The sequence below is a fragment of the Neolamprologus multifasciatus genome, chromosome 3 (genome assembly GCF_963576455.1).
Source record: "Neolamprologus multifasciatus chromosome 3, fNeoMul1.2, whole genome shotgun sequence".
NCBI classification, from domain to species: domain Eukaryota; kingdom Metazoa; phylum Chordata; class Actinopteri; order Cichliformes; family Cichlidae; genus Neolamprologus; species Neolamprologus multifasciatus.
Genome location: NC_140441.1, coordinates 197,035 through 210,291, shown reverse-complemented (window position 1 = coordinate 210,291; position 13,257 = coordinate 197,035). Strand labels below are relative to the sequence as shown.

Here is a 13,257-nt window from a genome sequence, read left to right as displayed (position 1 = left end):
TGAGCTGAACTGGCTCCCAAATGCAAATGACCTTTGAACTCTGTGAGTCAGCAGCTCTCTTACATGGTCAGCTGAGCTCCATGACTGAAGAACATTGTTGGTGCAGGTTCATGACTGAACTCTGGAGGTCTTTCTCTGGACACGTCACTCCTCACAGACACACAGCTGGACACTGGAGACTGTGACCTCTGACCTCTGCAAACACAAACATCAGGATAAGTTGTCTCTGACAGCCATGTGATCAGCTGATCACTCTGCGGTATCATGGCTGCCTGATAACGCTGACAGGTCAGCCAATCATCAGCCAGTATTTCTGTCTGTGATGTGAATGAAGTCAGTTTGTTCTCAGCTCTTCTGATTCTGCTGCACTGACTTCACTTAAACTGATCTCAGCAAGGAAACAACCAGAAACCAAACTCAGATCAGACAGTTTGAGCCAATCACAGATCAGACAGTTTGAGCCAATCACAGATCAGACAGTTTGAACCAATCACAGATCAGACAGTTTGAGCCAATCACAGATCAGACAGTTTGAGCCAATCACAGATCAGACAGTTTGAGCCAATCACAGATCAGACAGTTTGAGCCAATCACAGATCAGACAGTTTGAGCCAATCACAGATCAGACAGTTTGAGCCAATCACAGATCAGACAGTTTGAGCCAATCACAGATCAGACAGTTTGAGCCAATCACAGATCAGACAGTTTGAACCAATCACAGATCAGACAGTTTGAGCCAATCACAGATCAGACAGTTTGAGCCAATCACAGATCAGACAGTTTGAGCCAATCACAGATCAGACAGTTTGAACCAATCACAGATCAGACAGTTTGAACCAATCACAGATCAGACAGTTTGAACCAATCACAGATCAGACAGTTTGAGTTTCACAGATCAGACAGTTTGAACCAATCACAGATCAGACAGTTTGAACCAATCACAGATCAGACAGTTTGAGCCAATCACAGATCAGACAGTTTGAACCAATCACAGATCAGACAGTTTGAACCAATCACAGATCAGACAGTTTGAGCCAAACTCAGATCAGACAGTTTGAGCCAATCACAGATCAGACAGTTTGAGCCAATCACAGATCAGACAGTTTGAACCAATCACAGATCAGACAGTTTGAACCAATCACAGATCAGACAGTTTGAACCAATCACAGATCAGACAGTTTGAGCCAAACTCAGATCAGACAGTTTGAGCCAATCACAGATCAGACAGTTTGAGCCAATCACAGATCAGACAGTTTGAACCAATCACAGATCAGACAGTTTGAACCAATCACAGATCAGACAGTTTGAACCAATCACAGATCAGACAGTTTGAGCCAATCACAGATCAGACAGTTTGAGCCAATCACAGATCAGACAGTTTGAACCAATCACAGATCAGACAGTTTGAGCCAATCACAGATCAGACAGTTTGAACCAATCACAGATCAGACAGTTTGAGCCAAACTCAGATCAGACAGTTTGAGCCAATCACAGATCAGACAGTTTGAGCCAATCACAGATCAGACAGTTTGAGCCAATCACAGATCAGACAGTTTGAGCCAATCACAGATCAGACAGTTTGAACCAATCACAGATCAGACAGTTTGAACCAATCACAGATCAGACAGTTTGAACCAATCACAGATCAGACAGTTTGAGCCAAACTCAGATCAGACAGTTTGAGCCAATCACAGATCAGACAGTTTGAGCCAATCACAGATCAGACAGTTTGAACCAATCACAGATCAGACAGTTTGAACCAATCACAGATCAGACAGTTTGAACCAATCACAGATCAGACAGTTTGAGCCAATCACAGATCAGACAGTTTGAACCAATCACAGATCAGACAGTTTGAACCAATCACAGATCAGACAGTTTGAACCAATCACAGATCAGACAGTTTGAGCCAATCACAGATCAGACAGTTTGAGCCAATCACAGATCAGACAGTTTGAACCAATCACAGATCAGACAGTTTGAACCAAACTCAGATCAGACAGTTTGAACCAATCACAGATCAGACAGTTTGAGCCAATCACAGATCAGACAGTTTGAGCCAATCACAGATCAGACAGTTTGAACCAATCACAGATCAGACAGTTTGAGCCAATCACAGATCAGACAGTTTGAGCCAATCACAGATCAGACAGTTTGAGCCAATCACAGATCAGACAGTTTGAGCCAATCACAGATCAGACAGTTTGAACCAATCACAGATCAGACAGTTTGAACCAATCACAGATCAGACAGTTTGAACCAAACTCAGATCAGACAGTTTGAGCCAAACTCAGATCAGACAGTTTGAGCCAATCACAGATCAGACAGTTTGAGCCAATCACAGATCAGACAGTTTGAACCAATCACAGATCAGACAGTTTGAACCAATCACAGATCAGACAGTTTGAACCAATCACAGATCAGACAGTTTGAACCAATCACAGATCAGACAGTTTGAACCAAACTCAGATCAGACAGTTTGAGCCAAACTCAGATCAGACAGTTTGAACCAATCACAGATCAGACAGTTTGAGCCAATCACAGATCAGACAGTTTGAGCCAATCACAGATCAGACAGTTTGAGCCAAACTCAGATCAGACAGTTTGAGCCAATCACAGATCAGACAGTTTGAGCCAATCACAGATCAAACAGTTTGAGCCAATCACAGATCAATGATTCAGTCTTTAAATGACTAATAAAGTCAGTCGTGTTCTTACTTTACTGCTGCAGGTCCATGACTGTAAGGTGGAGGTGTTTGTGTAACCCCGTCACTCCCCACAGACACACAGCTGGATGCTGCAGCTGCTCCGTCCTCTTCCTCCATCAGCTGGATGTCAGGGTGGAGTTAGTCTGAGAGGCAAACACACACAGAGCTGTTGTAGCTGAAGCATCACACTTTTAGAGGCTCAGAGTCTTTACAAAAACACCATCACATTACTCACAGGGTTTGAACCACACAGATCACGTACGGTCACATTAACCAGCGTGGCAGTGGGTGACAGGTCAGGCAAAGCGGTCACATGACCCTGCTGGTGTAAGGAGGACCAATCACAGGTTGGTAAGCTGCCAGCGTGCTGACAATCATTAAGATCAGTAAGAACACCAAACGTGGTCAGCTATCGTTATCTCGTCAATAAAGTGACGCCGCCCATTTAGGCCTGATTGTACCAAACTGCTTGAAGGCTCTAATGTACTGACACTTTTGTGTGTCTTCTCCTGCACAACAGCTGGTTAGGGGGTTAAACACCATTTAAGCCCCAAGTTACATCAGAGACGAGATATTTCACAGCACAAACATCACGATTATGCCACCGGGACAAGGTAGCGTTAACCACGCACACTCTGGGCACCCATACAATATGATTCAGTCAAATCTGATCATTTACTGGGCAATTGTGTGACCTCGCATTTGAGCCTCCTCGTTTGACTTTATTACCAATTAGGACTTTTAATTGATAAGGGCTTCACCTGTTAAAAAGACTTAGAGCTGGAAGGGTGAAATACAAGTCATTCATCCACAGAGGTTTTTCCCTGTGTACAGAGTATTGTACTCTATCCATGTGTGAATGCTTCAGTTAGTGGTGGAGGGCTCATAAATGTGAGTGTGGAAACCTTCCTGCAGGCATAACTAGCTGCCCTGAGAGCAGCCTGCCCTCTCCTGGAGAGTCGGGCCATTAAAACACAGCGTTGTGCCTCAGATGCACTTCTGACAGCTAGTATCTTAATGTGTTCCTAGCTATGATACTGGAAAATGAAATGTAGACATTTTATTTATTGACACATAAACAAGACATGAAGATGAAAAATGTGCATAGACCATATAGTGCCATAGGGCAAAGGTGTGGTGTACTCTGGATAGGTTGACTCGCTATCAGTTTTATTCATACCTATACTTAGCTACAGCCCCGGTTATATTATGGAAATTCCATCACACCAATGTACATTTCAAATTCCTTTAATTTTAAATGTTTATATATAAACATTTAAAATTATTATTATTATTATTATTATTATTATTATTATATTGTCTATTCTGTAAAATAGTCAGATGTCTATTCTTATTACTGTACAGAATTCACCTGGTGCTGCTACTACTGCACATTCACCCAACGTATATACTCTATATATAATGTTCTTCCTCTACCCCCACCACCGCCCATTTTTGCACATGTGGAGGAGCGTGTCAGGCTACATTTCACTGTGTTATACTTGTATAACTATACATGTGACAAATAAAGAACCTTGAAAACTCAACCCCATCATTTAATTTGTTTTTGATTGAAATTGAATATTACTTAAACTCTCTTAAATTAACCTCCAATAAAAAAGGTTTGTCATTGATTGAAATTCATTCAGAAATGTCACAACTTTCAAGTACAAGTTGTTATGAAGTCTGTCCCCTTTTTTCCTTCATTTATCCTTCTTATTTCATTGTGCTGTATATTGTTACTCTTATTTGCCCTGCGTGTCTACTGTACAAACTGAACTGACTGTTCGCTTCATAATGTCAAATAAAGTTGGAAAAACTCCACTGACGGACTCTTTTAGCGGACGTGGCCGTGGACTTTGAATGGGAGCAGTATTTGGACTATGACTGATGACGTACCACGTATACTTGAGTCCACGAAAACGCAAGTACACACAGGTACACACAAGTACACACAGGTACACATATTAAGAAACGGCCCGCGACTTTTCCACTGTCGCCATTTTAGGTTTTAAAAATCCCTCGATAAGGGCGGGCCTTTCTGTGAATCCGCACGCTCATTGGCTAATAACTTGAGATTGACAAGTCGTTATCCAATGAGCGCGCGGCCTCTCACGACACCAAGTTCTTTACTTTGATAATTAAAACTTTAATTGTTGCCTCCGCAGACGGAGCCTCTCGTTCCCGCCACAGAGACAGTAATGTCGGTGTTACACTCACCTGCCTCCGCACAGCTTCACTCTCCTCCTGCTCTCTCACACCGAGGCTCCGCTAAACTCACTTCCGCTTTGTACTTACAGGAAATCAGCGCTCAGAGGAGCCGACCGGCCTCACGTTTCACCCACAGACACGAACAGCGTGGAATTATTTTATGTCATAAGAAACATATTCATGTTAACACTCACCTGCCTCAGCTCCAGCTTCCTCCTCCTGCTGCTCTGAACGGAGGCTCAACACTTTCACTTTTAGCGCTCCTCCCTCATTCCCAGCAAACGGACCGGTGTTCCAGTTTAACTGGTGTCGCAGATTAACTGGTGACTCTCCGAAAGTTGATTCTGTTCATCTGGATGTTTTCAGTGGGAGAAACGTTTGGTCACTCGTGCAAGTGACTTCTTCAGTCTCAGCTGACTGCAGGTTTCAACCTTATAAACTGTAATGTTTATATAATCTTATATGTTTATAAGATTATATAAACATATAAGATTATATAAACTGTAATGTTTATATAATCTTATATGTTTATAAGATTATATAAACATTACTGTTTCTCAGACTGGGGGAAACAGAGGCCCTTTCTCAATTCTCAAGTACGCGAGTACGTACTCGCGTTCTCGGCGGGTACGTACTCGCCGAGAACGCACGGGAGTACGGACTCGCCGAGAACGCGAGCACGGACTCGCGATTTGTACAATTGGAACACCAGCGTACTTGATGATGTCACAGGTCCGGAGTTTTTACTGCCGTCCTTAATTTAACTGTGAGTATGTTATGAAGCTTAACTTTAATTACAGCCAAACCGGTTTACTCAGGAACAAATAAAACACTGAAATAAACCAAACATTTACATTTAGAAGTGATCTAAGTGACTTATATATCATGTTTAACCTCAGTAGTGAAATCTCTATTAATAAAAATAGTGCACATGTACATACGTGTACATACCTTAATAAAAACAAGCAGGTGAGATGTTAGAACGCTTTTATTTTTATTTTAGTGGACACTCAATACAATAGACAGCTACTGGGGTTTGTTTAACCTGAGTAGCGAAAAGACCGCGGGGGGGTTGAAAACGATGTGCCAGGAGTCGGCTGTTCTCGCCGGCTGTAATAATCCTCGACCTCGCTGTCTGCTATGGAGCTGGCGGGTCACAGACGTCTCCGAAAACGTCGGAGCTCGTTTGGAAATATATGATTTTGATCTTGATAAACTGAGCAGATATTCGAAGTTTACACAGCTACATTCTCGCTTGAAAAGAACTTAAAAGTTTATTTAGTGACCCAGAAAGAGTAATATTTAAAAGTTTTTAGCCCCGCTCGTCCGCCATTGCCGCGTTTGAGTTTTGGACGAAATGCATTCTGGGATATTTAGCTGTCCAAACGAGCTCCGACATTTTCGGAAACGTCTGTGACCCGCCAGCTCCATAGCAGACAGCGAGGTCGAGGATTATTACAGCCGGCGAGAACAGCCGACTCCAGGCAGATCGTTTTCAACCCCCCCCCCCCCCCCCCCCCCCCGGTCTTTTCGCTACTCAGGTTAAACAAACCCCAGTAGCTGTCTATTGTATTGAGTGTCCACTAAAATAAAAATAAAAGCGTTCTAACATCTCACCTGCTTGTTTTTATTAAGGTATGTACACGTATGTACATGTGCACTATTTTTATTAATAGAGATTTCACTACTGAGGTTAAACATAATATATAAGTCACTTAGATCACTTCTAAATGTTAATGTTTGGTTTATTTCAGTGTTTTATTTGTTCCTGAGTAAACCGGTTTGGCTGTAATTAAAGTTAAGCTTCATAACATACTCACAGTTAAATTAAGGACGGCAGTAAAAACTCCGGACCTGTGACATCATCAAGTACGCTGGTGTTCCAATTGTACAAATCGCGAGTCCGTGCTCGCGTTCTCGGCGAGTCCGTACTCCCGTGCGTTCTCGGCGAGTACGTACCCGCCGAGAACGCGAGTACGTACTCGCGTACTTGAGAATTGAGAAAAGGTGAGAGGGCCTTTCTCAATATGCGTACTTGTGCGTGTCACTACCCGATCCGTACCGGAAACCCGATCGGTACCCCGCATGCGCAAATCTTACATCACTTCCTCTCTTTGCCAACATTGCGACATTCAGTATATTTGAATGATACGGTTAGCGCCCAGTTAGCTCCTAGCATTTCTCAACAGCTCTGCCTCCTTTTCGACTGCCCGGGACATTTAAACAATGGATAATCCGTATACAAACAAATTCATGCTTTTCTCCTCAACAGAGAGCGTTCCCCGATTGAACAACAGCGCAGTAAAATAAGAAGAATGGCGCCTAATTACAGAGTTAATAATATTGATTTAGCAATGTGTCATGTGAAGATTCATCAGCCAGATGAAGTGTTTACTGACAATTGACAGTAATAGCGGACATCATCATCACTATTCCAATCAATCCTCTCCACACAGACAAGCATAAACACACTCGACTATCACTAAATCAAATTTAACACACGTTTGTAATGACGCTAATTCAGTTTACAATAGGGTTCATTCACTCGGTCAGCAGGTGGCAGTATCCTCGTACACTGGGCAGTAAACTGCCATTAAACGAACAGAAGGAGAAGAAAACATCTGCACATGCGCGGTACGGATCAGGTAGACCCGATTTCTACGGTCCGACTTTGCACATGCGCAGTAAGGATCGGGGAGTCCCGATTCGTAACTATCTTTTTATTTTTCGTTTTTGTCTACATTGTATTGAAATGCTTCATTATTGCAAACATTTTAAGATTTACTCATTATTCTTAACATCTTAACAGATACTCTGACCCATAACTATCGTAAAACGCTACGACCGGAAGTAGACACCTTTCGCGCATGCGGGGTACCGATCGGGTTTCCGGTACAGATCGGGTAGTGAGAGTGCGTACTTGCGTTCTCGTGTACTCGTGATACGTCATCAGTCAGAGACCAAGTACTGTTCCAATTCGAAGTACGCATCAAGCCGAGAACGCGAAAAAGTCCCGGATGTGTTCTCGCTCCGCCCGTTTTATCGAGCATGCATCGGTGGTGACTTGTGTGGACTTGGTACAGCTAAATATCCCAGAATGCATTTCGTCCAAAACTCAAACACGGCAATGGCGGACGAGCGGGGCTAAAAACTTGTGAATATTCCTCTTTCTGGGTCACAAAATAAACTTTTAAGTTCTTTTCAAGCGAGAATGTAGCTGTGTAAACTTCAAATATCTGCTCGATTTATCAAGATGTCATATATTTCCAAACGAGCTCCGACATTTTCGGAAACGTCTGTGACCCGCCAGCTCCATAGCAGACAGCGAGGTCGAGGATTATTACAGCCGGCGAGAACAGCGGACTCTCGGCACATCGTTTTCAACGCCCCCGCGGTCTTTTCGCTACTCAGGTTAAACAAACCCCAAACCCCAGTAGTTGTCTATTGTATTGAGTGCCCACTAAAATAAAAATAAAAGCGTTCTAACATCTCACCTGCTTGTTTTTATTAAGGTATGTACACGTATGTACATGTACACTTTTTATTAATAGAGATTTCACTACTGAGGTTAAACATGATATATAAGTCACTTAGATCACTTCTAAATGTTAATGTTTGGTTTATTTCAGTGTTTCATTTGTTCTTGAGTAAACCGGTTTGGCTGTGATTAAAGTTAAGCTTCATAACATACTCACAGTTAAATTAAGAGGGGACAGCAGTAAAAACTCCGGACCTGTGACATCATCAAGTACGCTGGTGTTCCAATTGTACAAATCGCGAGTCCGTGCTCGCGTTCTCGGCGAGTCCGTACTCCCGTGCGTTCTCGGCGAGTACGTACTCGCCGAGAGCGCGAGTACGTACTCGCGTACTTGAGAATTGAGAAAGGGCCCCAATGAACTTTTGGACCAACTCTACTCACCGTTACCGCCTCCCGGCATGCATTGCCGTAACACAGAAACAGAATGAACTTTTGGACCAACTCTTTACTAACTGTATTACCGCCTCCCGGCATGCAGTGCCGTAACACGTAATTACACAATCGAACAATAAACACATACATCAAATGTACCAGGGCCAGTTATGAATACGCCACATCTCCCCTTTCAAACAAAAACAGAATATTTCTTGTCTCAGGACAGAACTTTCGAGTGGATTTAGATTTTTCTTCTTTCTCAAAGACAGAAACATCTGGCAAACAAACTGCATTACATTTCTAACCTTTGGTTTTTATTCTCCCTTCTTCTGTTTTTGACAACTCTTTCTGATTTGTTTTACTCTACAAAACCATTATAACACAGTTATATAACAACATCCTTTTCCCTCTCACAGTAAATTTCCCAGTGTTAAATCAGCAGTGTTAAAGTGTATTTACTCTAACGGTGTGTTCACACCGAACGCGATGGACGCGAATAGAGCGTCAGGTTTACATGTAAAGTCAATGGAAAAGCGCGATGACGCGCGATTGCGGGTCCCGCGAAAATTCGGAAGCAGATTTGCGTCGCGAAAACGCCAAAACTCGTGAAACGCGCGTCAGTGTAGCGCGTCTGGCGCGTTTGACTCGCGAATAAAACCACGCGCGTGAGTTTTTGTGTTGCATTTTGTGCATACGCGCGTTTCGCGTCTACCGCTCGAGTTGGAAAAATCTGAACTCCAGCGTCAAATCGCGCCGCGACAACCAATCAGGAGCCTGGTGACGTGGCTCTGACCTAGGTCAAAGGGGCAGATCCAGCCAAAGCCCTTCATTCTTCATTCAGTATGGAGGAAAAGCTAATCAGTGCCGTGGCTAATCACCCGGAGCTGTACGATGCTAGCTACTACTTTTACCGAGACAGGAATAAAAAGGACCTAGCTTGGAGACACATAAGTGAGGAGATCGGGCAACCTGGTAAGTTCATTCCTTCTTTTTAATTTTCAGACTGACCCGATGAACCCGCGCAAAAGCTAGCAAGCCCGCCTACTGTCCCGCTATTTTCCCACTGATGTACAAATACCTTTCCGCTAACAAGATAATGCGTTTATTCAGAGGACATCTGCAGGAGAAAGTGGAAGAGCCTCAGGGACACATATAATGAGGAGAAGAAGGCAGAGAAGGAGAAGAGGAGTGGGTCTGCAGCAGGATCGGGGAGAAGATGGAAGTTCTTCGCGGTCATGGGGTTTCTGGACCCCTTCCTCACCCCGCGGGAGACAAGCGGCAATATGGTGCGGACCGTGGAGAACTTCTCCCCCGAGGACCAGGGACAGCCCGAAGAGGCAGCAGGGGAGTGTCAGTCAGAAGGTATGTTTACATTGAGTTAATGTAGGCAGTTAATTTATGCGTGTTGTCCTACAGGAACATATTTTGTTTATTAATAAACAGTATACAGTAGTCCCGCTGTTCATCCGTCACTGCCTCGCCTTTTCGCTGATTTTTTTTATTGCACCGTACAGCTTTCAACAATGCGCATTGCATTCTGCAGCCCAAATGACAAATCTCCTCCGTGTCGTGTCTCCTGCGCTTGCCAAACTTATCATGTTTGGTTTTGATAACCATCACGTCCAATAGAAAAAAACAGCACAAAAACACTCATAACTATGACCCTCATTCGGAAATACACACCTGCACCGGGAGCAAAAAAGGCGCACAAAAGTGGCGCCGCAGACGGAGAAAAAGCGCGGCATAATACTTTTACGTTTTAAAATCGACAAAGGTTTTCACTTTGAGAATCAACTTGTGAGAACTGTGACTACTGTTCATGTGCTGCAATAAATGAGAGACCACTGTATATAATAATAATAATAAGTATATAATAATATAATATTCTCTATGACTATTGTCTTCAACCTATATTAACATTAATAATAATATTAACATCTAATATTGTCTTGATAGAGTCAAGTAATCATGCAGCAGAGTCCTCAGCTGTCTCTTCTCCTGGCTCCCCAGTCCCTGGTCCCTCCACTCCTGCTGCTGCACCCACAGGTATGAACATCAAGCACTGACAGCTTTTTACTTGCTTGAATTCCCTTGTGATCACCTTTACTAAATATCTACAACCAATCAGTTTATATCCTGTTTTTTTTTTTCAATTTTGAAAATGAAAATCTAGTAGCAGCCTTCTCATTACTTTGTGTTGTTTTGTGCTGTGTTTTACAGGCCCACAGCGGAGGACAGCTCGAAGGCGGGCGAGGGACGGGTCCCAGGACGGTCCATCGGCGGTGGAGCTGGCCATCCTGGAGTCCCTAAAGAGGCCACGCCCGTCTCCAACTGAACATTTCCTCCTCGGCCTTGTTCCTGCTCTGGAGAGCATGCTGCCTCAGACACGAGAATTCGTGAAATTTCAAATTTATAAATTAGTTTTTGAAAACAGCACAGCTGTGTTAAATTTGGAAACATTGGACCCTAATGATCAGTAGTTTTCTGATGAGGCAGCAGCTCTCCAGGGCAGAAACAATGTTCTTATTTTTCTCCTCCTTCTCCCTGAGGCTCTTCCACTCCAAGCTGGGTCCTTTTTATTCCTGTCTCTCTGTAAATAGTTACATTTCATATATTTATGATAAATGTTTTTGTTAATGAATTTATATTTTTTCAAATAAACATTTATAATGACAAAATGTCTGTTCTACTACACAGCAAATATTGGCACCCGACTTGACACAAGTAGAATTTATTTCATATTATACTAATGACAAAACATACTAATACAGTGGGATGCAAAAGTTTGGGCAACATTGTGAAAAGTAATTATTTTCTTGTACAAATCACTGGTTGTCACAATAAAAATAGTCAGTTAAATATATCATATAGGAGACACACACAGTGATATTTGAGAAGTGAAATGCAGTTTACAGAAAGTGTGCAATAACTGTTTAAATCAAGCAGGTGCATAAATTGGCAACACAAAAAAAGAGAAATGAAATAAATATTTAGTGTATATCAATGTGTGTGTCTCCTATATGATATATGTAAGTGACATTTTTCATTGTAACAGCGATTCATACAGGAAAATAATGACTATTAATAAGGTTTCCCAAACTTGTGCACCACACTGTATATAGGAACATAGTGAAGACAAGTTACTTAAGAGAGTAAAAATAGGTTAGTTTATTTTGGAGTAGAGCTCCATTTATTAAGAAAAAATTAAAAGGACAGGAACACTCTTTAGAGGTTTGTGGGTGGCTCTTAAAAGAGCCGTTGTGGGGAAGTCACTCGGATTTCAAACAGGCTACTCCTTTGGTTGCCAAGACACAGCTCCCTCCGCCGAGAAGTGAGCCATGAATTTCTCCCTCACCAGGACAGCCTCTCTGGAGGAGTTGTTTGCTGCCATACGACCCAGGCCTTGCAACGGCTCCACCACAGCAGGTGCCCCTCTCTCGTCCACACAGCGCAGAAAATTGTGGAGAACACAAGTTGCCTTCACACACTTCTCCGCTCCGTCTAAATAAAAAGGAGTGAGTATCACTACAAAGGTTAACTCAGTGGTCCTAATGCTACAGTTTGATATCAGCAAACACCGAGCGCATACATTGATATGACACCACAGACATGCTATCATTCAAACACTGATAACAGCATAAATCGAATTAAATCGGGACTTGATGAGACCTTCTGAGTATCACTAGAAATATTATAAACAGTCGTCTCCGTACCACAGTTTGCTTTCAGTAAAAACCGAGCATTCACTGTTAGCATAGCACATCCACGTTAGCAGTGTATAAATGGATAGTTTAGCATATATTAGCACAGGTATCAATAAAGGACTACCATATTAAATACTTTTACTAACCTCAGGCAGATGGACAGGCGCTCTGCAGGTGGGATTGAGCGCCTGTAGTTGGTGTCTAGGCGGGCGATTCTGGGACCGACACGGGAAAGCAGGTCCTCAAACTGGCCGAGTGAAAGACGGTGATATCGCTGAAATCGGCCATCATCCAGGCGCAGCTCCTGGAGCAAATGGTGAAACTCACCAAACTGCTCACGCCTCTGGAGGACCTGATGGACCCAGGTACGGCGAGGGCGTCTTTTACGCCGCTGCTCTGCTCTCCACAGTACATAGAGAAGGGAGACTCTCTCTTCAAGCGCTAACTCGACAGCTGCCATCTTGCAAAGATACCGGTCTGGCACAACTTCCTCCCACATCCCTCCCACATTTCCGGTTCACGCGCGTCAAAATATCATATTTTGAAGCGCGTTGGATTTTTCTTGGACACGCGTTGAGACGCGAATGTGCACGCGTCAAATTAGGGGCGTTTGGGGCGTTTTTGTTCGCGTCCATCGCGTTCGGTGTGAACACACCGTAATAGAGTCATTATAACAACAGCTGGAGCAAAACGCCCCCCAGTGTGGGTGATGAAGTTACTC

The 13,257-nt window shown here is 43.2% G+C and overlaps 2 protein-coding genes and 1 long non-coding RNA gene across 8 annotated transcripts in view; 1 reads left to right on the top strand and 2 right to left on the bottom strand.

Annotated features, from left to right (window-relative positions):
• LOC146520914 (protein NLRC3-like) overlaps positions 1-5,387 on the bottom strand; it is a 40,772-nt gene extending 35,385 nt beyond the window's left edge. For 2 of the 6 annotated variants that reach the window (XM_085154232.1, XM_085154233.1), the window contains exons 1-3: positions 5,114-5,334; positions 2,719-2,851; positions 64-195 (exon numbers count right to left, since the gene is read on the bottom strand). In XM_085154232.1, coding sequence (XP_085010358.1) covers positions 64-195; positions 2,719-2,825 — 239 coding nt within the window. In that variant the 5' untranslated portion in view covers positions 2,826-2,851; positions 5,114-5,334. Of the gene's footprint in view, positions 1-63; positions 196-2,718; positions 2,852-5,113 lie in introns of all 6 variants that reach the window. The other 4 variants (XM_085154234.1, XM_085154235.1, XM_085154237.1 and 1 more) reach the window with 4 other exon arrangements.
• LOC146520913 (uncharacterized) overlaps positions 1-12,781 on the bottom strand; it is a 214,401-nt gene extending 201,620 nt beyond the window's left edge. Inside the window, exons 1-2 of the long non-coding RNA XR_014873210.1 lie at positions 12,683-12,781; positions 9,298-12,333 (exon numbers count right to left, since the gene is read on the bottom strand). This is a non-coding gene — a long non-coding RNA (uncharacterized LOC146520913). The remainder of the gene's footprint in view (positions 1-9,297; positions 12,334-12,682) is intronic.
• Positions 9,675-13,043, top strand: LOC146520912 (uncharacterized). Its single transcript, XM_085154571.1, has 3 exons — positions 9,675-9,804; positions 9,943-10,194; positions 10,789-13,043. Exons 1-3 carry the CDS (start codon positions 9,675-9,677, stop codon positions 10,896-10,898), a joined length of 492 nt encoding a protein of 163 aa, XP_085010697.1. The 3' UTR covers positions 10,899-13,043.
• Positions 13,044-13,257: the final 214 nt, after the last annotated feature.

Excerpts from the sequence above, each read along its gene's own strand:
- LOC146520912 (XM_085154571.1), top strand. The coding sequence starts at position 9,675 with ATGGAGGAAAAGCTAATCAGTGCCGTGGCTAATCACCCGGAGCTGTAC. Across the intron at positions 9,805-9,942 it reads TGAGGAGATCGGGCAACCTG|AGGACATCTGCAGGAGAAAG; the intron begins GTAAGTTCATTC and ends GCGTTTATTCAG. Across the intron at positions 10,195-10,788 it reads AGGGGAGTGTCAGTCAGAAG|AGTCAAGTAATCATGCAGCA; the intron begins GTATGTTTACAT and ends TTGTCTTGATAG.